This window comes from Tympanuchus pallidicinctus, unplaced genomic scaffold (assembly GCF_026119805.1).
Source record: "Tympanuchus pallidicinctus isolate F22 unplaced genomic scaffold, pur_lepc_1.0 scaffold4, whole genome shotgun sequence".
NCBI lineage: Eukaryota > Metazoa > Chordata > Aves > Galliformes > Phasianidae > Tympanuchus > Tympanuchus pallidicinctus.
The window spans coordinates 11,987,454-12,011,211 of record NW_026294758.1 but is presented as its reverse complement, the minus strand read 5'-3'; the positions used below and the strand labels follow the sequence as shown (position 1 = coordinate 12,011,211).

At 40.5% G+C, this 23,758-nt stretch overlaps 2 protein-coding genes across 10 annotated transcripts in view; both read left to right on the top strand.

Annotated features, from left to right (window-relative positions):
• SSBP2 (single stranded DNA binding protein 2) overlaps positions 1–14,046 on the top strand; it is a 171,173-nt gene extending 157,127 nt beyond the window's left edge. For all 6 annotated transcript variants that reach the window (XM_052700537.1, XM_052700535.1, XM_052700533.1 and 3 more), the window contains one exon: positions 863–14,046. In XM_052700537.1, coding sequence (XP_052556497.1) covers positions 863–892 — 30 coding nt within the window. In that variant the 3' untranslated portion in view covers positions 893–14,046. The remainder of the gene's footprint in view (positions 1–862) is intronic.
• Positions 14,047–16,284: 2,238 nt separating this feature from the next.
• The window catches only part of ACOT12 (acyl-CoA thioesterase 12), a 29,588-nt gene continuing 22,114 nt past the window's right edge, over positions 16,285–23,758 (top strand). The window contains exons 1-3 of one of the 4 annotated variants that reach the window (XM_052700515.1): positions 16,285–16,487; positions 18,753–18,822; positions 23,349–23,409. In XM_052700515.1, the coding sequence (XP_052556475.1) occupies positions 16,355–16,487; positions 18,753–18,822; positions 23,349–23,409 (264 nt within the window). In that variant the 5' untranslated portion in view covers positions 16,285–16,354. Of the gene's footprint in view, positions 16,488–16,645; positions 18,568–18,752; positions 18,823–23,348; positions 23,410–23,758 lie in introns of those variants that run through there. The other 3 variants (XM_052700516.1, XM_052700518.1, XM_052700517.1) reach the window with 3 other exon arrangements.

Here is a 23,758-nt window from a genome sequence, read left to right as displayed (position 1 = left end):
ACTCAAAGCTTCAGCTTTGGCGGTTATTTCACTACCTGCCTTGTTTTTGCAAAGACAAATAAATATTTCCATTTCTTGTATCAGTTTTCATTACAGTAATATTTCTTGTGTTTGAACATTTTCCTCTACTATGATTTTAGGGTGATTCAGTTTCTATAGTCTGCAAGTCACAAATCAGGTATACAAATGTCGAGTTCTTGTAGGCACTGTGCTGTGCCACTGATTATTTGTAAGAAAGTACTGCTGACTGGAGGGCAACTGTAACTTCTGTAAGGGCTGCAGTTTAGCTTGTGTTAAAATAATAAGTTGAAGTGGTGACTGAACTTTCAGTTCATGTAAAGAAGAGTGGCCACTGATTCAGCTTGTCTCCTAAAGTCAATAACACTGAATAATAGAGACTAAAAGCGCAGCTGAATTCCAGTCAGGCTTATCTGCATGCCCTTCTTCCCATCAAGTAATAAAAAGATCTTCCAAAATGTTTACGTGGTTCAGCTTACCACAAATGCAGCTGCTTTACTTGAGATCAGCTCTTTGACTACCTAAATCCCCAGTAGCCACAATCAATCAGGAAAAGGTCTGGAAAGCATCACTGAAGCAGTAGCTCATCACATCACTCAGGTAACAGGGAAGTAATCTTTGAGTGAGTTGACTCAATCAGTAAGAGCTGTATTTTTACATAATGAATGAAGGGTAATAGAAATTACAATTCTGCAAATTGAACTGCAAGCCTTTGCACAGGATATAATGCAAATGTAGGAGAAAATTCAAGGAGCATGTTGACATTTGAACTCATTGGTCCTGAAGTGGTTATAGTTACCTGGGTAAAAAACAGTTGTTAAAATGTGAATTCCTCTTTTTTCAGTACTCCCCTAGCATGACAATGAGTGTGTGATCCGTTAACAAGTCTCGTCCTGAAGACCACAGTGAGTTGGCCCTCTTCAGAGAGCTACTACAGAAGAAAATTATTCATCCCAGTGTACAGTCTTAACAAAAGGATCTCAGACATAATCAGACCCACCATTTTTTTTTCTACCATCTCCCCTGTTTTTTCAAGAAAGTGGGTCCCAAACATGATTGAGACAACTGAGCGGCATAACAGAACTGCCCATAATGGAACTGAAATTATCTGTGTATGTACATGCGTGGGTAAACGTATATGTATGTGTGTGTGCACATTAATACACACATACATATATAGCCCTGCAGGACACTGTAAAATATTATCACATGGCATCTTAAGTAGAAATGAAAAGTAGGGACTTATATTCCATCTTTTTTTTTCACGTTTACATTCTAATTGTTAAAATTTGCTTGCCCTCTCCCCTCCTGAACTGTTTTACGTTGCATATATCATTGCTTTATAAGTTATTTTTTAAGGTGAACTCATTTGATAAATTCTGATTTTGTAAATGTCTGCCATTATGGATAGGAATAAAATTGCTTATAAGAGCTTTCATTAACTTGTGTTTGATACCAGTTACATACCCTGTGAATCACAAACTGTGTTGTCTCAAGAAATAGAAGAAAGCTCATCTTAATTTTTTGGAGAAATTTAATAATTTTCACCTAGTTTGGTGATTTTTTTTTAATACTTTGCCTTTAAAAAAAAAAAAAAAAAAAAAAAAAGAAGCATGGAAGGTTATTTTTCTTCTTTAATTGAAGCCTAATATCTGCAATATCTATTTTGAAATGGAAGCCTGAATTTGATACAAGCTTCTCAGTATATATAGAGTACTATGAGGTTACTATATGTGAGCTCCAATTGCTATAGAATCTAGCAATAAAGTGTCAGGGCTTATTCTGCCTTTGGTAATGGATTTTCTGTTTAGCACGATCCTCCATAGGGGTGGTAACTAGTGGAAATACAGTAGAGTTCTGATTAACAAAACCTGTTCTAACAATTTATGTTTATGTTTCCCCTTTTCAGTGATTCTCAACTGAATCGTAATAATCCATGGTCTTGATTATGCAATCTCCCAAGCCCATTGAGAAGTCAGGTCACTCTGGTACATGAATTCACCCCCCCAAACCTTTCAGTAAGCAGCCATTTTTGTGAAACAAAATGAGGGAGTAAATATTTTTTATGACTACTATGTCTTGTGAGGGTCTTACCTGTTGCCATGAACAAAAGAGGAACAAAGGTCTGGGGCGTTTTATAAGGTCAGCATATTAGATGTGAAAGCTGGGAACAGAGTGGAGAAAAGGTGTGTAGTCTTTAAGGAAGAGCTTCTGGAAATAATCCCATGTCTCTTTAGGCAAAGCTCTAAAACCAAGACTGTAGTTAGTTCCTAGTGACCTCCAGATATCCCAAGAAAATGAAAGCTTTCAATTGAGTAGTGGTCAAAACATTGATGATCAGCAATGTGAACACAAAGTGGCTGCACTAAAATTTTTGCCACAGCCAAAAACCAAAGTCCACTTTGGACTTTGCAGATGGAAGAGCCACTTAATAGGAGGAGCACTTCTGGACAGACAATGTCCATGCAGTCTTGTAAGGGGATATTTTTTCATAAATTTGTGCTGAAGAATTGTATGTAGTATGCTCATTGTGATGGTAGATGCACATAAGGAGTAACAGAATCTCATAACTCATTTTTATTTTTATATATGTTATATATATGTGAAAAAAAAACATATTTTATTCTCTTGTTAGGGCAGTTAAGGATGAAGCTCTTGGAGACTTAAAATTATGTTAAAAGTTTTGGTAGTGTTATTTTTTAGTAATTTAGTTTGATTAGCTGTAATGTTGAACTAGATTGTCATTATATAGTTTCTTGGACTTTATTCCCAGTGATTATGAAGGTTGAATTAATTTGCTTCTCTTTGGAAAACATTTTGTTGCTGTCTAAAGTGATGCCAGGAGCCCCTATAATTTGCATTAAAAAAAAAAAAAAACAACAAACAAACAGAAAGCAAGACCTAATTTCCTGAGATCTGTCATGGTTGTTACTAGCAAGTTTCCCTGGTTGTGTCCACGGTGCAGCCCATCTTCTCCCAGAAATAGTGCGAAATGCAGGCATCCTTGCAGCTTGTATTTGTCATCTGTATTATCCTTATTGGTAGCCTTCCAAGAACAATTCTAGGACTCTTTTCTGCCCAGTATCAGGCACATGATGTCATTGCTGCTGGACTAAGGTAGATGAATATATCTGGACATCACGTGCCAAAGCCCTTTCATGCAGCAGGTAAGTGTGCCCTTGAGTGAGCCTGTGACCTGATTCCATCTGGGGTCTGCTGAGTGCCTTGGAGAAAGCCCCTGCAAAGCGTCACTGAGATTGTAAGACAGTGCATGATGGCCCTGGAGCTTTTTGCTCTAGCAAAATTAAACAGAGCTGTGGCTTTGTATTAATCAAAACTCTTTTTTTTTAAATTTTTCCTCCTGAATTGGGTATAATCTTCAACAGTTTAGCTTATTGGCACCTGTTAAGGATGAAAGTCTGACCATTAAATTAAATCTATGCATAAAGCAGTACACTTTAAAAAGAACTGCCAGCACATACTGAATATTATTATCAAAATATGTTGGCCTAATGTATATACATGAGCATAACATCCTTTCAGACATATCTCTTCTTCTGTATTCTTTTGAATCTCCTTTCTATGCAGTTTTTCTGATTGCCAGCAAATCTTTGTTACCCCTTTACATTTCATTTGTCAGACATTTATATTAAATTAAACATTGTTGCATCAATTCTGCAGCATGAATGTCAGCACATACACTGCTGGTTTCAAAAGGAACAGAACTGGGCTGTGCTTCTTATAACGTGTTACTCTGTGCCCTGGTACTTCAAGTTACTAGGTATGTCAGCACTTTCCATAACTATATAACTCCACAGATAGGTGTGACAGAAGATGTGCAAGCTTGCAAAATTGTAGATTTGGGATGTTTGATTGAATAATCGGTGAACATCTTGTTATTAGAATTTTAATCAGATATAAAGTAACCTAATCATCTTGCTTTTTGTAAGGAATGCTTGCCTTCTGTGCTTACATACATGAGTGAAGTTGTAAATAACTCATTGCTCATTGCTAAGATCAGGTGATTACAACCATTCTGGAACTGAACCTGTAGAAAACAACAGGATGTGCTAAATGCTCAACTTGTAAATTACAGGTATCCCATTGTTTTTTAAATTTGCATGGAGATTTTTGCTTGGTAATTTGTTTTCTTTCTTTTGCTTATGATCCTTGTAGGATTTTCATCACATAAAGGAGTATTAATATGGAAAGAAAGATTGTTTCCAAATACTGACTGAATACACCCATTTATGTTTCTAATGCACTAGAAATGTGCATTCAGTGTGTAATGTAACTGATGTTTTTATCTGTCCTTATGCAACAGCATTGTTGATTATGTCAGAACTTGTCCAGCTCTGGGAAAAATACTATTCTCTGTGATGCCAGGTAGTTTTTTCACACTATGCTTTTAGATAGATTTCTTGCTTTCATATAGAAAAGAATAGATAATGATTTAGCAGATGGATCTTTCAAGCAAGGTTAAAGTAAGGCTTTTTGGGGGTTTGGACTCGATGATCTCTAAAGGTCCTTTCCAACCCCTACAATTCTGTGACTGTGATTTTTAAGAACAAGTGATGAAATCTTAAAAGTTAGAAATATGGGAATAGTTTATTGGAAGTGCAGAAGTAGAGTCTCATATCATCAGAATTCTAGCAAAAATTCTGGCCTTGCAGAATTCAGCTGGAGTTGGGATTCATTTGTGGATTTCACAGTGAAATCAGTACTTTACCTTCTACATAAACCCTTGAGTAGGAGCATCCATACACACATTTTATCTCCATATCTGAGTCTTGCATAGACAAGAATGGAGTTTAAGGCAAGGAAGAAGCTGTATGAATCACTGGTAAAACATGTAGCCTGATACAAACAAGTACCTTGTATCTGCATGCATGGGTTGCATTATTTTCTTAATTGCCTGAGCACAAGGAAGAACTGAAATTGCACTTGATGTTCTAGGAGTTGGTACATGCAAAAGACAGCAGTAACAGCAAGAGAGGTCTCTCACACTCTGTAGGTTGCTCAAATGTGTCCTAGTTTGCCTTGGGATGACTGGCATCCGAATGACAGGCGAGTTCCCCCAGGAGTCTCCAGAAGCCAGCCCACCCATGTGTCACCTCCTCAAGGAGAGTACTGACTGCCAGAATGACCAGCTCACTCCCCACTTGATTCTGCAGAGCACAGTGCCCCGTGTCTCATTTCATGTACTCCGGAGGCATTCAGACCTTGCTCCCCTTGTAAAACACGAGAGAGATATAGGCTCATCGTTTATCTTAAATAATAGAAAACAGGGAGAAGGGAGTAGAGCCTTGCCTCTGGAGAAGAGTTCAGAATCATTGCATTGGGGCAGCTTCATGAACTGGCCAAAAAAATCGTTTGAATTTTGCCCTATTCTGTGGTTAGCAAATGAAAAACTGCATTTCAACAGGATTCAGAATTAGATGGGCAGTGTAATGAGACACCAGCTGTTACAGTATTCAGTGTTGAACATTTTACTTTACTAGTTAAAATGAATTTTCAGTTGACAAATGTTTCAGTGATTTCTACTTCTCAGATCAGTTAATTATTTTTAGGTGTTTTCTCTTCTTCTTAGGCATCTCTGATCCAGTGTTGTTGGTGACAAATATGGACTGAATGTCCAGAATTTGACCATATATTTTTGCATTTGCAGAACATAAAAGAGGGTTGAAAGATATTGAAAACAAAACAGTCAAAGAAAACCTGGTAATTTTTTTCTAATTTATTTCACAGTAAGTGAGGATAGAACCACAGCTTCTGTCCCAAATGTTCTTGGGCTTGGTTAGGCCTTCAGGAAGGGAATCCTGGCAAGCACATCTGTTAAATTAATCCCTCCCCCCCGTCCCTCCCACCCCCCAAAACTGTTTCAGCAGTGACAGCTCATTTTTCTTTAAACTGATCACACTAAGGATCTAATTCAGGATGTAATGAAAACAACATCTATAAAAATTGAGTACACTCAAATGTAAATGACTTAGGTTTAAATTTCAGTGTGTGCAGCTCCCTCTGCTTTCCAGACGTTATTGGCTCCATCCTATAAGCTGCTGTTTGTGCCAGTTGTCCTGCTGAAACTTTGATGAAACCACTCAGATAGCGTCATTTTTCTTGTAGGATTTCACCCTGACCTTGGTGAAATGTAGAATTTGCCTGAGGTGTGACATTATTTCACAGATCTATATTTGGAGAAAAATACAAAGAGTCTACTGAAATTACCAAAATTTTGTTTCAACGTGAAAAACAGAGGAAAAAATCCTTAGCTAAATTACTCATTTGAGTGCATGCATGCAAGTTGTTTGCCAGCACTGTCATCTTGGAAACAAATTATAGTAACAAATTTAGGGAAGATAAATGGACTGTCTACTCAACAATTGAAATTCTGATCCTGCACATGCTCATTTGTTTGAAATAAAGCCTACACAGGCTTAATTTTAAGCAGATTTAACAATACAAATTATATCCTTCAGAAGAGTGAGACTGCTAAAATGCTAAACCCAGGCTGAGCGTGGACAGTCTAAAAGTCTTCCCCAAGCCAACATTTTGTCTCATTTTACTGATTTTACTGGTGCGTGAACACATTCATGTGCCCATAGTACTGATATGTGGAACAGATATGGCTTTCTTCTGTTTCTTAGTTTATTTCTTAGAGCATTGTTCACTCCTATATTAAACGTTTTTGTGAACTTGTCCTTTCATTTTGCTTTCAATCATGCAGCCATAGTTTCCCTCAACATAGCTAACAGCTTTGCAGTTTTAGTCTGAACTTCTCTTTGGTCACTGTTCTTCATCTAAGCCTAAAATATGTAAGAAAGCCTCTCATGTAATGGGAAAACTTGCCATAAAAATGTGTAAGGGTTTTCTCGGGTACATGTTTTCACGTTTAATAAAGAGACAATTTTCAGTTATGATTTGAAATGGTCACTTTCTAGCCACTATTTAATATCTACGTTCAAAAGAATCCAAGAAAGCAAATGACATTTTTTTTTCCTTCTCTATTTGAATTCAGCATTGTAAAGACTTACTGAAATACATGTTTTTGGGAAGCCAGACCAAACCAAAACTTATTGCCTAGCTGCTATAAATAACACAGGCCTTCATGCTGAAATCTCCTTCCATATCCCTAAGAGCAAGTTGCCTCACATCTGATGCACATGGCTCAGCAGGCCTTTGTGGGGCCTGGCTGTTGAGGACTGGGTGGCAAATGACCTTCATACCCAGCCTCATCTCTCCAAGGGAGCTGCTGCACTGCGTCTGGCAGTTGGGCCTGTGGGATCCTTGGGATTTTGCAGGACTGGAGCAAGAGGTCTGGTTTTTCTAAGAGAAAGTTATGCGACGTTGGCACTGGTTTTTGGAATCAGTGCAGAACGTTTTTGGGTTTTGGTTTGTTTGGGGGGGGGTTTGTTTGTTTGTTTTAAATTATTATTTTTTTATTTTTTGCTAGGCGCTTTTCCCCAGTTCCTTGTGTGTGCTAAGAACTAGATCATACAGTTTGGAAGTCTGGTTTGCTTCAGAAATATGTACAGCTCTTCAGGGTTGGAGGGAGTTATAACAACACCCATGGCCAAACCTATGTTTGTCCCCAGTTTGGTGTGAACAGTTGTTAGTACAGAACTTTGCTCCTTACCACAAGGAGCCAATTCTCCTCTGGATGAACTGGAGATTTGTAGGTTTTATTTCTGTTGTTTTTCTTCCCTCTCATTTGTATTTTTCCATTAAATGTACTCAGCCAGATGTTTACACAAAAACAAGAACAATTTGCCCAATAAATATTCAGAAAGTTACTCACATCTGTAACGAGAGTCCCACCATAGAACATTTATTTCATGACAAACGTTGTGGCTGTGCAAGATCCCGAGAGCTGTTGTTAAGTGTTCAGCATTAGGAAAGTTAGCTTATTATGCATTAGACAAGATGACTTCCAGCAATGACATAAAATAGCCTGAGACAGAAGTTGATATTTGCTGTGCAGAATAGAGGAAAATTAAAATCCAAACAGAGCCTACGTGATTGAAGTAGGAAACGATACTAAAGATGTGATTTCTAGGAGAATTCGAAAAGTACATTAGCTGGTAATAAGCTTTCATTTACATTGACATTAAAAGTTAAGGAGAAGTGTATAAGTTCCTAAATGAAATAAGGAAGGAGAGGCATGAGGACAGTGTGAGCTGGAACTTTCTGCTGAGAATCAAGTAACTTTTTCTTGGGGGAGGAGACAGAAGGAAGGCATCCAAGGAACCCTTTTTGCCCTGCAGTGGCTGTCTGAGAAGTGTTGTATCAGCATGCCTTGTATGCTTACTGACAAATTGTGAAGCTTTTTTTTTTTCCTATGGCAAGTATCCCCTTCCAAGAATGCTGTGGTGCATCTATTTTGTGCATGTTTGCCTAAACCAAACAAAAAAACATCAAAGCAGCTTTTTATGCCAGATTTTTACTGCCGTACATGCAGCCAGAAAACACTTATTTCTGGCAGGGAGAGGAGGAAGATTTAATTGCGTATCTGTGGCATTACTTAAAGCATTGGTAAACTGTTGTCAGTTTGGTTCACATTGCACACATACTCTGTGTAGCCAATGGCTGGCATTAATACCTCAACAACTCTTGGTCTGTAAACTCCTACAGGTTCTGTGCAAGAAACCTTGTCTCCATTGCTTAATACTATAAATTCCTTCCCTGAAGCAAGAGGTGGCTTTGATTGTGCAGCCGTGTGTACTGTGTACTACAATAGTACCTGTTCTGTCATCAAAACTTGCTGTTCACGTCTAAGTAAACCTTTGTTAAGCACGCTTAGTGATTTCAGGACTTATTTCAGACAGCAGGATACATAAGCTGCTAGCAGGAATATTAAATCAAACACAACCTAAGCAAACCTGGCTCAGTTTGCATCCTGTATGAGGGCCTGGGGCCAAGCACGATTGGACAGCCAGCATCTTGCAATGCCATGCTGGCTGTGTGTGCAAGTTGCTGCTGGGAATCAGACCCCATAGGAAACGCACACCAGGTTCTCCCCTGGTGTATCAAAGCTTCTGCATTGGTGCCAGGACAGAAACCCATAACTGTTGGTTGCAGTCAGGGAACATTATCTGTGCTGCGTGCCCTTGTCACCAGCTATCACTGGCAATGCAACCTGAGAAATTTGAAGGGGATTCATAGTCATGTATTTTTTAGTTTAAGTGACTAGGCTGACCTTTTGAATAAGCACAGTATTTGTTAGTGATTTGCACCTTCACCCATTCATGTAAAACTCTTTGAGTATTGAAAAAAATGTTCCTCACACCTCCAAGACCATCTGTAGATCAAGTCTTTATATTTCTAAGGCCAGAAAGGTAAAAAAATAGAGAACAGGGCATAATCACAGTTCAAGAAAAGTGCTTGCTGGCTGCGTATAAACAACTAGGTAGGTGTGTTTTCAACAGAGATTGACTTTCAATATCACAAGTGAAACAAACACTCAAACTCTAGTCTCTAGAAATAAGGAGAAATTTTCCAACTCATCTGGAATTAAATTTGTCAATCTAAATATTAATATAGAAAATCCATACAAAGCAGGATGGCCTGCCTCTGACCTTAAGCATTAATACTGATTTTGTGTCAGGTCTCACAGATTTTGTATATTTCAGTGCAGCTGTATTTCTCCTCAGTAAGTGCTTGACTTTCATTACTGACAGGCAAATAAGCAAAGAGCTAATCCATGGCGTACCAAAAGAGTTCAAAAGTATGGCAGTACAAAATTCCCTCCACATCATAAATATGCAGATGCGTGCATGTTGCATTAGGGCAAGTAAAAACTCCAGTTGCAAACTCCTCCAGAATTCGTGTGTGATTTTTGAAGGCAGTCTCTTGGACCGTTTCAAAAGGGCAGCAGGCTGCACAAATGGGAGGTCCAACAAGCTGCTTGACAGTGTACCTTTCTGAGTTGTTTAAGGTTTTGCTTTGGGGATCATGACTAGTCCAGTGGCAGCCCTTAGAAGCAGTTATACCACGCATGCATCTTAATTTGAAGCTTATTGAATGTGTCAGAAAACAGACATGCACCTGAAGGCCTCCCTTCTTTAAAAGTACTGTTTGAACAAAATGTCCGGCTGTTTTCCACAGCTGTTAAGCTGCTGAGAGGTTTGGTGGAGTTAGTTCTGTTGTACCAAGAGACAAAAACTTGTGCCTGTGTGCAGACAGCCTCCCCAGAGGAAGTGTCTCTGGCAGCCAGGCTGGCACATCTTTGGGAATCCGTGGTGTACCAAGAAGCCTAAGGACCAAACATGGGAAACAAGGTCATAAATCTCACTTCACTGTTTTATCTTTGAGAGTTCCTGGCAAGACCAGGGAGCTGCAAAGTGATGGAGTGCATGGTCCCTGACCAAAGGCCTATCTGTGTTGGAGCATCCAACAGTGCTCTTGCAGACTGGTGTTTGGTGATGGTAATTTGACACCACCACACCAGACTTGGTTTTGTTCCTCACTGGTCTGATTCAACCTACCCTAACTTTAGCCACCTAAAAATTACCAGTCTAAGTTCCCACTTTTAAGTCACAGGAAGAGCAGAAGCAGAGATGCCTCTGAAAAACTGTATGATGGCATCCATTGCCCTCTCCAGTGATAAATCCTGATTGCTTTTAAGAGCATACACTTGGGTTTAATACTTAGCTTCACATCCCTGGAATGGGTTAAAATGGGAAAGAATAACATAGCTCCTGAGAATCTGAATCCATGTGGCTTCCAGATGAGTTTTTTAAATCCTTCAGTCTCAAACATGATTTCTGTCCTGTAGTTTGCTATTGCCTCCTTCTGTACTTTTTTTTTTTTTTTTTTTTTTTTTTCTTTTTTAATATATATATATATATGTAAGCAGGGGTAACTTGAATTAGCTTGTTAAACATTTCTGGAAGGTTTATCCCTGCCCTCCCTTGTTTGTTAAATGGGCTCTCTCATTCTTTGTCTGCACTGATTCATTCATTTAAAGCAACATATGAAGAAACCATTGCATAGATGAATCAACACCAGCAATAGCATATGCTGCTTTTAAATTCAGCTGTGAGGTTGTAACTAAGATATTAATGTATATACTTTCTAGGGATGACTAGATTCCTTTTCCTAAGAGCTTTCAGGAATGAATCTAGAAGCTCCTAATTTAGGATTGTGAAAATTCAGGTAGTAATGGCAGTATATGGGGATTTTTTGTACGCTTTCTGTAAATGTATATAATTTCATATGCTGGTTTGGAGATAAGGAAGGTACCCAGTTTCAGATAGACCAGATTTTTGCAGACAGCATTACTGTCCGGGTTAGCAAAGCCCATCTAAGTTCCACCTCAGGCTTGCACCATACACCTACCTTAATTCTCACCCAACTTGGTATCTGTCCTTCTTCACTCACCATGGGTACCATGTCAAAACAATCATACCACTTCTTGTTGCAAGCTGAGGAACAGCTGAGGTTTAAAAATATGAATGTTGCAACTCACGCCTTTTCACCTTCATGAAGTGTCCACATTGTCTCAGCTGAGCCTCCAAAGAGCGGCTGCCTCCAAAGTTGCCATATAATTTCATCACTCAAATGTAGGTGTAATTTATTTTTCATAATTTAATGAGTCTAACAGCAGTGGTATAAGTATGTTTGCTATATTTTCAGAGTTGTGGGTTATTTGGTGTTGAAAATGATAAGCATCTTGTGTAGCTATGAATAGAAAAACTGAGAAATGCTTCTTATGATAACGCTAGTACAATCCCTGCTCTGCTGTTTCATATTTTAAGTGCTGAACTGAACCAAAATACTATCTTTGAGAATTACCCTAGACTCATCCCTCCATGATTTTTTCTGTTCCTGCTTCTGGGTCCTTAGTGAATTCTGGGCCAAAAGTAAAGCAGCGGCAGTGACAAAGGTAACTGTGGTAGCCACTTATGGACAACTTTTCAGATGCATACAGCCGTTCTTGTCTGTTGCCTGATACTCTTGCATTTTTCTCAGTGGATCACCATATTCTTGAACATCTTGATGGGTTTTGTCAGCCATGGAGGAGATGTGGACAAGATTAGCACCGGGGAAGTGTTGAAATGTAGCAAGTAATGAGCTATCTTCTCCAGCAAGCATTTATTTTTAGTGCTTAACTTTCAATTAATGTTTATATTTTCAGTTATATTTTATCATTCAGTATCTTGAGGTGGTTTGAGCAAAATATATGAATATATATAATTTACAAGAAATATAGGCTTGTATTGTGCCTTTGTAATTCTCTTCAGCTTCAGTATCTATAAGCTACGAGCGGACAAACCTTTGGGGTATTCTTTACTACATAGTAGCTGATGGCTTCATTAATACTGGCTATTTGAATCTTCTGGGTCTAATGTTTATGTTTTCCCAGGTGAAAACGCCATAGTGTTCTCCACCAGACATAAGCACAATGACATATCACTGCAGTGCATGCTGTCTCTTAGCTTCTCTCTACATGTGCTTGCATGTTGAAAATTTAGAAATGCTGCTGTATAAATTGCTACCTTGTTTACCCAATACAAGTGTTTTCCTGCATCCCTTGTTTGCTTGAAACTTATTAACACGAAAGTTATCATTGGCTTGAAAGGGAGTTGTGGATGCACAAAGGATGCAGGGAGCAACTCCTCAGTAGTTTACAGGCTGCTGTGCATTAATGTCTTCTCAGCAAAGAAATGTAGCATTAGCAGTGACTTCCTAGTGAAAACACTGAGCGTGCTTATCACTTAAGACTTTAGGAAAAAGCGTCAGACTGTGTAATTGTATCTCATCTAACTTAGACACCTAACCAGTAACATTTGATGAGGCATGAGCCTCTCATTTAACTATTTTTGATCATGAAGTACCAAACAACGCAAAACTGAAAGGTGAACAGCCATGTTTTAGTATCACAGCTACACAAGAAATCACGAGTTTTCATGAGGTTCTGTTCTGATTTTGTTTCCTTATCTCTAAAGCATTTTCACTGTGGAAGTATCTTTCCATGCAGTTACTGAGGCTTCCTTTCACCAACCAAAACAGTCCGTAGCCTTCTACACTGTGAAAGGCAAGCTCTGTGGAGAAACATGGGCTTTCCGCTTGCCCAGCAAATTCGAAGAAATTTCATCCAAGCCATAAAAGCCTTTTATGTTATTGTGTTTGTGTAATCAAAGCAATTAGGGATAGGAACCTCGGTAATGAAGAGGTCTCTCTGTCCTCCGTTTTACTCTCTCTCTCTGTAATTTGTAGGGATTTAAGAGTTATTTTCTCAAGGCTCAGCTGTGTCTCTCTAAACCAGCACAGTCTACGCATCATGTGAGATTCAACTTAATGGGGATAGCATTTGAACGTTTAAGATTTACTTTTCACATAGCAAGGAGTAATGTATGTCCCTAGGGACGTGGACTCTTGCAAACAAGTCTGATACCAAGGATAAAAAATCAGCATGGTACCAGTACATCAGACTCTGTACTACAGTGGGTTTTTTAGCTTTTGTCATTTGTATTTTATTTTGCAGGAGAGGAGTTGGGGAATCTCAGATCACATGGGGGATTTTAGAAGTATATCACTCAACAATCATTTTATAAAGTCTAACTTCAAAATGCACTATGATTTATTACAAAAATATATTTTCTTCTGTTTGCCGACATGGTTGTTCCACTTTGTGATAAGTTAAACTAAGCAGTTAATTTGTTGCACTGCCTAGCTGCATGAATTCATCCAGTGTACGTACGTACCTGTGCAGCATTACTTTGGGTTTTGTATTTGAATTTGCAGTATTGATTATTATTTTTGTATTTTACTTTGCCTCTGTTATTGGAATTGTAGTAAACATAATTTATACATATGATTTTACAACTGTTTTGCAACTGAAAAGTCTCCTTTAAATTGTAAAGTTTTATTGATGGATACTCATTAAAATGGTATAAGAATTATATTAACAATTGTTTTGTGTTTTGATGCTCTCTGTACATAAATATATGTCTATTTATCTGTTTAATGGTGCTTGTGTCTTGCAATTTTGGATACATTTTAGAATAAAGTTTCATTTTACAAGAAGTAGTTGTATTTTCAAAAGCTGTGTCAAAGAAACACCACTTTTCTCCAGAAGTAACTGGGGCTATGGGAGAAACATATGACTCTCCAAAACATGTATAACTTCAGGCACCGGTGTGTTTGTTTCAAGACAATGGAAGCACAAAACCTACAAAGACGCACAGCTGTATATTCCAGTCAGTTTACTGAGGTAACTGATGTCAGTATCTAAAACATTACCCAAAAGAGTCAGGAGGCATATCATAGCCCTGCTGATTCCATTGGTAAGAAGAGATCTGTGAACATGCTAATGATGTCACCATTACACATGAGGCTGTAGTTTTCCAAAGAACTCCGCAGCTCTCCCGTCTTGCATAAATCTGCTTAAACATTGACAGAATTTTGGTAGGCACCTAGAAAACAGTTCTAGATTATAGGCTTCTGTGAAATTTTGGTACTAAATCAGACTCCTTTGTCCTACAGCATTTCACAGAATAAGGTCTCACTTGGCTGAGGGTCATATCTAGAGCAGCTGCATTAGTTGAACTGTCTGCTACTGTACAATTGAGTAATATTTCTTGCTAGCTCTAATGGCTTTATTTTACAGAAGATTTATTCACATGTAATGTCGAGCTCATCTTTTATTAACAAAATGCCTTACCTCTCCTGGCACAGTTCCCTTACAGTGTCCTGTTCATCACAGCACCCACTAAATGTACTACTGTGCCACACAAAGCCTTTAAAACTGTGTTGCTTCCATTATAAATACTTGTTACTAGGATGGAATAATCTAATATCTATTAGGCTTTTTTTCTTTCTTTTTTTTTTTTTTTTTTTTTTTTTTTTTTTTTGTCCTTTTAAAACTATTTAAAACAATACTGCACCTGTTTCCTTGGTTGTTTTTACTGTTTCAGTTCAGGCCTCAAGCCATAAAGTGAGAATCATTTATAAAACCACATTAGCAAATAACTTCTGAAGGAAAGCCAATGTCTCAGGTGGTTGAGTAAGCCTTTGGAGTTGAGCTCCCTCTAGTTCACCATCAGTTCTCATTTCAGAAGACTACTTTCACTGAAGGCTAGCTCAGCAATCTATGGGTTTGGATGTAAGGCTTCTTCCATCTGCCCATGACCATTTGTTCCTTTTGCCACAAATGGGCATCAGTAAAGAACTTCTTCACTGTGGGCTTGAGAGAGTTGTGGAACAGGCTGCCAAGAGAGGTTGCGGAGTCTCCTTCTCTGGAGATAGTCAAGACACATCTAGCCAAATGGCTCTTGCTGTAGGGAACCTGCTTTAGCAGACATTTGAACTCCCAGGTCCAGAGGTCCCATCCAAACCCTACAGTTCTTTGATTCTGTGAAAGAGAAATAGGCCCCTTTACACATGCCTCCCAGAGGCTGCCTTCACCTGCTAGGTAGTCCCGCCAGCTTCTAGCAGTGCTGGTATGGCTGCTGTGCTGCATAAGTCAATTTTCTGCTGGGAAACTGAATGTCTGCCACAGATCTCTGTGAACTTGGGCTGGTAACTTCATTTCTGAATCCTTGCATCTGTGAAGGAGAATGACATTGATCCACCAGGTGCTTTCTGAGGCCAAATTCACTGACAACTGTGAAAAAGGTATTCTGATGTGCAAGAAGCTAAAGGAGTACCCGGGGCTGCAACGGAAGGATCTGCTGAAGCTGCAAGATGGACACGACAGACATTTGAGTTAGTTCAGCAGACGGCGAGAGGAGGGCGGGGGAAAGTCCGCTTAGCAGATCTAAGGCTGGTCTAGGAAAAGGACGCTGCATCGAGGCTGTGAGGCCGTCACCTCACTCCCCGTGGCTGCCAAGTGGAGAAGGCGGCAGCAGCCATTTGCGGCACTCGTTCGGCTGCTGGATGCCCACTGCTCCTGGTGGGCAGCTCCTACCTCCGACAGACCGCCGTCACACGACACGTTCCTCAGAAATCACGCGTCACCTGCAGCTCCGAAGTGCCCTTCCCAAGTACTAGCTTCTCTTACCCCAACAGAAATGAGAGAAGTTGCCATTTCTGTTTCTCTAAGACTGCTGCGCAGCTAGGGGAGGTCTGCTGACCACTCGCCCAAGCACGCACTCCACACTTCTACAGTTTTCGGTTTCCCCTTTACCTGCCTGTGAACTAGCAGTCCTACCGCCCTCATCTCACAGCGGACAGCAGACAGGAGGACCGCGCACCTGCCCACAGCCCGCCCCGCCGACAGAGGGCGATTCCCTCTCAGACGCGGGCGCTGAGGCGGGACGGGTCCGCCCAGCCCGGCAGGGAACGGGGAGGCCGCAGCGGGCAGGCGTCGGCGGACACTGCGGCGGGTAGCGGCATGGAGCGGAGCGGGGCGGCGGGAGGATGGGTGCCCATGTGCCAACGCGTCCTGCCGGCCCACGCCAACCACCGCGGGGAGCTGAGCGCCGGGCAGCTCCTCAAGTGGATGGACGCCACCGCCTGCCTGGCAGGTAGAGGGGCCGGGCAGCGCGGCGGGGCGAATGTCCGGAGCCCCTCACACGCACCGCGCCCGGCGGTGGTGGGCGGCTTTCTGCTCCCAGGGGCTGCGTGAGGCCCGTGGGTTTGCGCTTCGAGGGGCCTGGTGGGTCCGGGAGGGAGCTGCGAGGGTGGGGAGCGCAAAAAAAAAAAGAGGGCAGTGAAGGGAAAGTCAGGGATGGAGCAGTGAGAAGTACTGGAGGATGGAAAAGAGAACCCCGGGTAAAAAAAAGCCACCCACTTCAGAGACTTTTATCATCTCTCTCATGGCTTCTGGAGATGATTTGCCGACAGCCATCTATACTCGTGCACACGAAGCCTCGTGGAGAGCAGCATGATGTGGGAGCATGTGCTCTCATGGCATTGCTGTGCTGGGCTGAGTGCTGGCGTGCACTGTGCTGGAGCAGCTGTACGTACAGGCTGGACCAGGCTTTGCACACTGGTGTAGCTGTAGATGTCCCTGTGGGGGAGGTGGACGAGGTGACCCTTAAAGGCCCCTCCCACTCAAGCGACTCTATGATTCTATAACCCTTCAGATGGAGAAAGCAGTGGGATGCAGGAGCAGCAGCCGGCACACTTCTCAGGGCCACTGCAAGTTTGCTGAGTGGTGTGATATTGCACGAAGGAATTGCTTTGTCTTCAGCCTTTTGGTTATTTCGCTCTTAAAAATGCTTTTTTTGAAAGGCTCCTCACCACAGAAAGCCCCTAAGTCCTAGCTCTGCAGCAGAGTTGGTCCTTGCTCCCTGGGCTACAAGTTAATCTGCGATCTTAATCAGCTGCAGACTGACTGCAGAGCTTCCTTTCAGCCCACCTTAACTGTTTTTCTTTGGTTTGTCTTAGAACAGCAGCAGTCAGTCATGCCATTCATCCCTTCGCACACAGAGGGTTTGTAACACTTGAATCCTGTGTCACAGCATGCTAAACATGACAGATAGGATTTTTTTTGCTGTAGCATGTTTTCCCAATGCTAGTGCCAACTGCATTTGCCAGCACCAGTGTCACACCCGTGTTCTGTGTCCTACTGCTTCAGGCTTGACCCAACTGGCCTCTTGCTCCACTTTTGAGTTTACAAGATATCGCTGTCATGTTCATTATCTTCTATTAAAACTCTAGCTTCATAGTCGATAGGGACCTCTTACCCTGAGTGGATCATTGTGTTCTTCATGAGTGCCTTCATGTGTTTCACAATCATGTTTTAAAAGGGAATTTCTCAGGTACTATGATAATGCATACACTATCTTCTGTCTTACCCCTGCAAGCCTATTCTTGCACAGATCACTAAAAATATTGTTAGGCTTCTTGTGAGTGAGATCCCCTACCTCTTGGCAGAGCACTACCATCAGCATTTTTAACCTTTGTCAGGAAACTTTTTGGAGCTGGGGTTTCTGGTGTTTGCACAGCCCCCGAGGTGCTGGAGATTGAGCCTGTGACATTAAACTCTAGTGCTGTTGTCAAATAATTGGTAAATCACAATAACTTGCTTTTAAAAGAATAACTATTGAACTGTCGAATATTAACAGTATAGACGTTGCCCTTTTTTATAGTTAACTTTCCTGATTAATTCTATTTAACATAGATGTTATTTTTCATAACTAACTGTGTCTTAGAGAGATGGAGAGCATGGTACAGATTTTGCTAATAGTATTTTGCAATTGTTACACAAAGTAAATACTTACTTTAATGTTTGAATCTTGATTGCATTTTTTTTTATATATAGTTCCTGCATTTTACTGCAACAATGAAGGCATGCACATACCTGCTTGCCACTGCTGCTACCATGCTATCAAGGCAGTAAATCATTTTCCTTTGTCTTGGAATTCTCACGTAACAAAGTTTTTATGCAGATTTAACATTGCCACGATTCAAAGCATCCTAGTTTTGAGGTGATTGCTGGGAGTGCTATAGACCTACTAATACTTTTTGTCCTGGAACATGCTTGTTAGCTATCTTGTATCAGTGTCCATTTTTAGCAGAAGACTTTAAACAGAACTTTCAAACTCAGGAGAATCATTATAATAGTCCAGACCCGTCTCTTGATACTACCCTTATTTCATGGTAAGTATTTCTCTTATTTAGCTCCTTCTTTTTCAAAAGAGTTTACTGCATATTTGCCTTGGGATGATCAGAAGACAAACTGGATGTGTTTCATCTCTGTCTCTGATGCACGTGTATGAGTATATAGGTGAATGGCTTGCTGCTAGAGCAGTGTAGTAACTCTGTGTCCTGTGTCTCTTTTGAAGCTGAGAAACATGCTGGTGTGTCTTGTGTGACAGCATCTATGGATGACATACAGTTTGAAGAGGCTGCCAGGTACAGAAACGGCTAGCAATCATCGAATGTTTTCACTTTAGAATTTCTAATTTGGCAGAGATAAAATGAGGCATTGTAAAATCATGGTAAAATGGGCCAGTATACTCTCTAAAGTTAAAGGGTTCAGTCTCCAGAATGCTTTTTTCTGTCTGTGATAGCCTGACACTACTAGAAACAAATCAATTTCTAAAGTCCAAAATAACCTGTACTTATTTTACCTGCAAACATCGATACCAGGTGAGAAACCAGTGGCCTAGTGATCTACTGCAGTTTATGTGAATGCTACACAATATTACTTATCTCACTAGATAAGGAATACACACCTACAAATGATTTTTTTCTATCATTTGTATCACAAATCCTTTTTCTCACCATCTTTCAATCAGCTCTTCCTAAAAAAATCTTCTAATAATCTTCTGATAGCAAAACAAATGTTCTGCATTTGTGATTATTTTCACGATTTTCCAAGGAAAAAAAAGATACTGTAGGAGGAAATGGCACATTTTTTTCCTGAACTTTATCTTGCTGTGAACTTACAGTCATTACTTGTCATTAATGCTGTAATGAACCATTTATGTAAAAGCCGTGGTTTGTTAACAATTAAATAGGCAAAACTGTGTGCGGAAGTTAGTCATATTACAGAACGTAAGCTGCTGCAGCAGTAAGACACAAACAAAAGAAGAAAAATGGTCTGTGAACTTCCCATTTGTGTATTTGCATCTTACAAACTAGAAATTAATGAGTACATAAGTGACAGCGCAGATGGGGTAGAACTGCTTACCTGCCTATGTACATGCAGGGATGATCATGATAGTAAGCCAAGAAACACTGCCTGTCAGATGTACAGCTGATGTTAGTTGAAAACAGGACATGAGTGTAAAATAAGCATCCACTCACACTGCTAAACAACAGGTTTTCAGACTTGTGGCTTCAAAGATGAGAACCTGAAGCAGTAGTATAGTGGGTGAGTATGATCATGTTGAAATCACAGTTTGTTCTTCATCTGTTGTACAAGAAGCTTTAAAATGTTTGTCTTAATTGTATTTGTTTTGTGGTTTTAAACTTTTCCTTAGGAAAAAAATGTCTGTTCATGAAAACTGTAATCACAAGTGAATCCTGCAAGACTTAGTCCTGCAAGTGAAGTCAGGGCAATGTTTTTCTTTCTGCCACAGTATTTCAGACTTCAGTAGCTTCAGATTTGTTTCTGAAAGCAGACCCAAGCTTCTAAAGAAAATACTGTCCTTCCCAATTTGTTTCTAACTATTTTTCTTGTTCTACTTCCATTTATAGTGCCAGTTTTTCATACATTAAGTTATGCACAAGCCTAGTAACAGTGAAGTCATGTCAGTAATTATTCTTCAGACTCCGGTCAGCCCTTATATTTCCAAAACTTTACCAGATTATGCAAACATTTTGAGTAGGAGAGCTCTTGTATTTTATAAATTTTAAGTTGCAGGCTGTAAATTTTATTCACCTAACTCAAGATTGCCAGATGTTCTGTAGGGATTAACTCTTCTGTGCTTATATCTTGTCAGTTGGCATGGAAACACAACTTCTCATTGTGCATCCATATATTGCTAAACTCAGCTTTATGCCATGATAACAAATAAGTCCTTCTTCCTTGTCTTTTAAAATGCAGCAGCTCAGTAAGAAAATCTGACTTTAAATGACATTTCACTTTCACTAACACTCTGAGTTGTTCTGATAGATTTCAGACTCCTCCTGCCAGTTACAAGAGAAAGTGTGATGTTCTGTGACTTCTGCCCAAGCTAATCAGCTGTCTTGTCTTAGATAAATTGGTTTTTCTGAAGACAGAATACATGATATAGTGTAAAAAATCCCATTTTGAAACAGCTCTGGAAAGTACATAGAAAGACATTTCTTGATCATGCTGCGCTACGATCTCCATTCTGACATCTTTATTTTCTGATATGGCCATGGACCCCAGAGGACATGCTTCTGCAATGAAATGTGAGTTCAGGTAGACAGACTGGAGTACCAGGGGAGATGTAAGTCAGTCAGGCAGTATAATGTCTCTGAAATCCAAACCTGTCTAGTTGCAAGTCTAGCTCCTCAGGTTGAGTGAGATCACATTCAACTTTATTATATACTTCCCTCAAGTTCTGCACTTCGTCTAACATCAACAGACCCAGTCCTACCTCTCCAGCCTCTGTTGTGCAATGTTCTCAAAAAGAGGAAGAAGAGTCACCAGGGAGGTATTACTAGCAAAGGTCAGAAACAATCTTTTGTGGAGAATAGTCAAGTACTCTTTGGGGTAGAGACTAACGCAGTCCTTGCTAGGTAGGGGACCTTGGGGACAATCTGGTGATGTTCACAGGTACTGTGATGTTGTCCACAACTCTCTGAACTCAATCTCTTTAGAGGAAAGCATGATACTTGCCAATAGTGTATGCCATAGTCAAGTTTATCTACTGAATTTATCTTTTTTGACCTTGTGCTTCTCATTACCTTTATTACTATATTACTGTAATCCTCTTGGGAGTTTGTGATAGACATAGAATCTTCAGGGGAAGAAGGACCATCAGGGTTCAACTCCTAGCTCCAAAATAGGAAAGTCTAAAACCCTGTGGCTGAGAGTGCTGTCCAAATACTTCTTGAACTCTGGCAGCTCAGGGCCGAGCCCACTGCCCTGTGGAGCTGTGCCATGCCCACCACCCTCTGGCGCAGACCCTTTCCCTCACCCCAGCTGCCCTCCCCTGACGCAACTCCATCCGTTCCCTCGGGTCCTGTCGCTGTCACAGAGCAGAGCTCAGCACTGCCCTCCACTCCCTGTGAGGAGCTGCAGCCACCATCAGGCCTCCCTTCAGCTCCTCTGCTCTGTGCTGAGCAAACCCATTCACCTTTCCCCGCAGACCCTTCTCCACGTTCGCAGCCCTCCCTTGGGCACCCTCTGACAGCTCCGCGTCCTTCTCGCATCGCCAGCCCGCACGTGGTGCTGGAGGTGAGGCCGCACAACGCGGAGCACAGTGGCACAACCGCTGCCCTCGCAGCGCTGGGCCCGATGCACCCCAGGCTGGATGGCCCTCTGGGCTCCAGGGCACGCCGCCGGCTCGCATTCACCTTGCTGCCACCAGACGCCCCAGATCCTTTTCTGCACAGCTGCTCTTAGCCGCTCGTTCCCCAATCTGTACATATGCACTGTGTCAGGTGCAGAATTCATCACTTCTTCTTTTAAACTTCTAACTGGTGATTGCCTGGAATTATGTTAATGTTTGTGCATAGTAGAAAAGCTTCTACATATCTTGAAAAGCTATGTGTCTGCAAAAGGTCCTAAATCATACCTCTAACCACTTTTTTTCCTGTCTGTGCAAAGGTTCCCACTTGCATTCTTGAAATGTGAACAAGAAAGATAAAATTTGTATGCAGTTCATTCTTCTTGTCTGGTGCTGTAAAGGAACAGGTTTCTTATTTTCCATTTTAGTGTTTGAAAACAACTTGCTTGAAATTCTGGGAGTAAGAGAAGTAGTTTAATAAAAGGCATACCTTTACATATCAAAACACTATTCATTAAATTAGAAAGAAACAATAAATATATATACTTTAAATAAACTGGGATCATACTGTGCCAAGTTCTTAAGTTGCAAATTTTTGTCAAGTTCCATCTGGATGAAGCTTGCTGCACTCTGGATCTGATCCTTAGCAGCTTTAAGTCAGTCTGATTTCCATGAAGTCAGTGGCCTTTTATTTTAGCTGTGGTTCTCACCATGCATATCAATAAGGTGCTCAATAATACGGCTCTTATTGAGCCTCTTAAGGAGGCTGCCCTCTTTCAACTTTGCCTAGTAGCAGGATATTAAAAATAAGAGTCAGTCTTAGTATATAAGAAGCATTTTACAAGTTCCGTAAGGAAAGAATATGTTTTCATAGCCAATTGATTTTATGTAGATGAAAATATATTATTCTGCTTAGATATTCCGTGTAGACAAATGAAAAAGAGCAGTAGTTGTTCAGAAGCATGCTGCTAGGACAGAAGGGGCCTGCTGCAGCCATGCACGCCCACAACACAGAAAGTGAACTCCTTTCACATCCTTCAGAAACTTAAATGAGTTAGGAATGGAGCACAGACTGGAAATAATTGCTAGTGTTTGTGTATGTGTATGCTAGAGAATGTGTATAGAACATATCCCATGCAGTTTTGCACTTAGATATACTCAGTAACTTGGTGTAACTTTTGTGGCAAGATATGCCTTTGAGCAAAAGCAGAATCTAGTATTAAGGACTTGGGTGCTGAGCATACCAAGGATACTGATTGATAAGTTTACGCAGTTTTCTGAGTGACTGAAATCATTATTGAGCATGATGTTGAGTATGATTGAAGCCTGACTTACAAATAAGTGTGCATAACCTTTTTCACTGCATTTGTGGTGCCCAGTAGAAGGTACAAACTGATCACAGCTAGTGACAGTTTCATCCAGAGATTTTCTTCTCTAGTATTATGGATACCTATAGAGGAAGGGACTTGTAAACCATTATTAACCATAAGAAGATTTTACTCTTCTTAACAGAGTTGGACAAGTTATTACCATCAAAGCAAAGGTGAACAGAGCATTCAAAACCAGCATGGAGGTAAGAGCTTACCACTTGTATTACCACATAATGATGCTTCAGGTAGAGAAGAGAGATGGGAGGAGGGATACAAGAGCCTAGCCTAACTAGTTTCAGAAGGTGCTTTCTACAGATCTAAAAAAGTCAGCACTGCTTAATCAAACTCTGGTTTCATAATTGCTACTATAATTCCGTGTTGGCTGTTAAATAATCCATGTCAAAGTAGAAACTAAGCCCTGGAGACTTAGAATATTTGGCAGATATTATGGACAGGATGGTATAGATGGTGTTAGTCCAGTCATAAGCTATTAGCCTCAAAGGGATCTGGATCAAAGCCAGGGTCTACTGAATACGTGGAGTTGTAAATGTA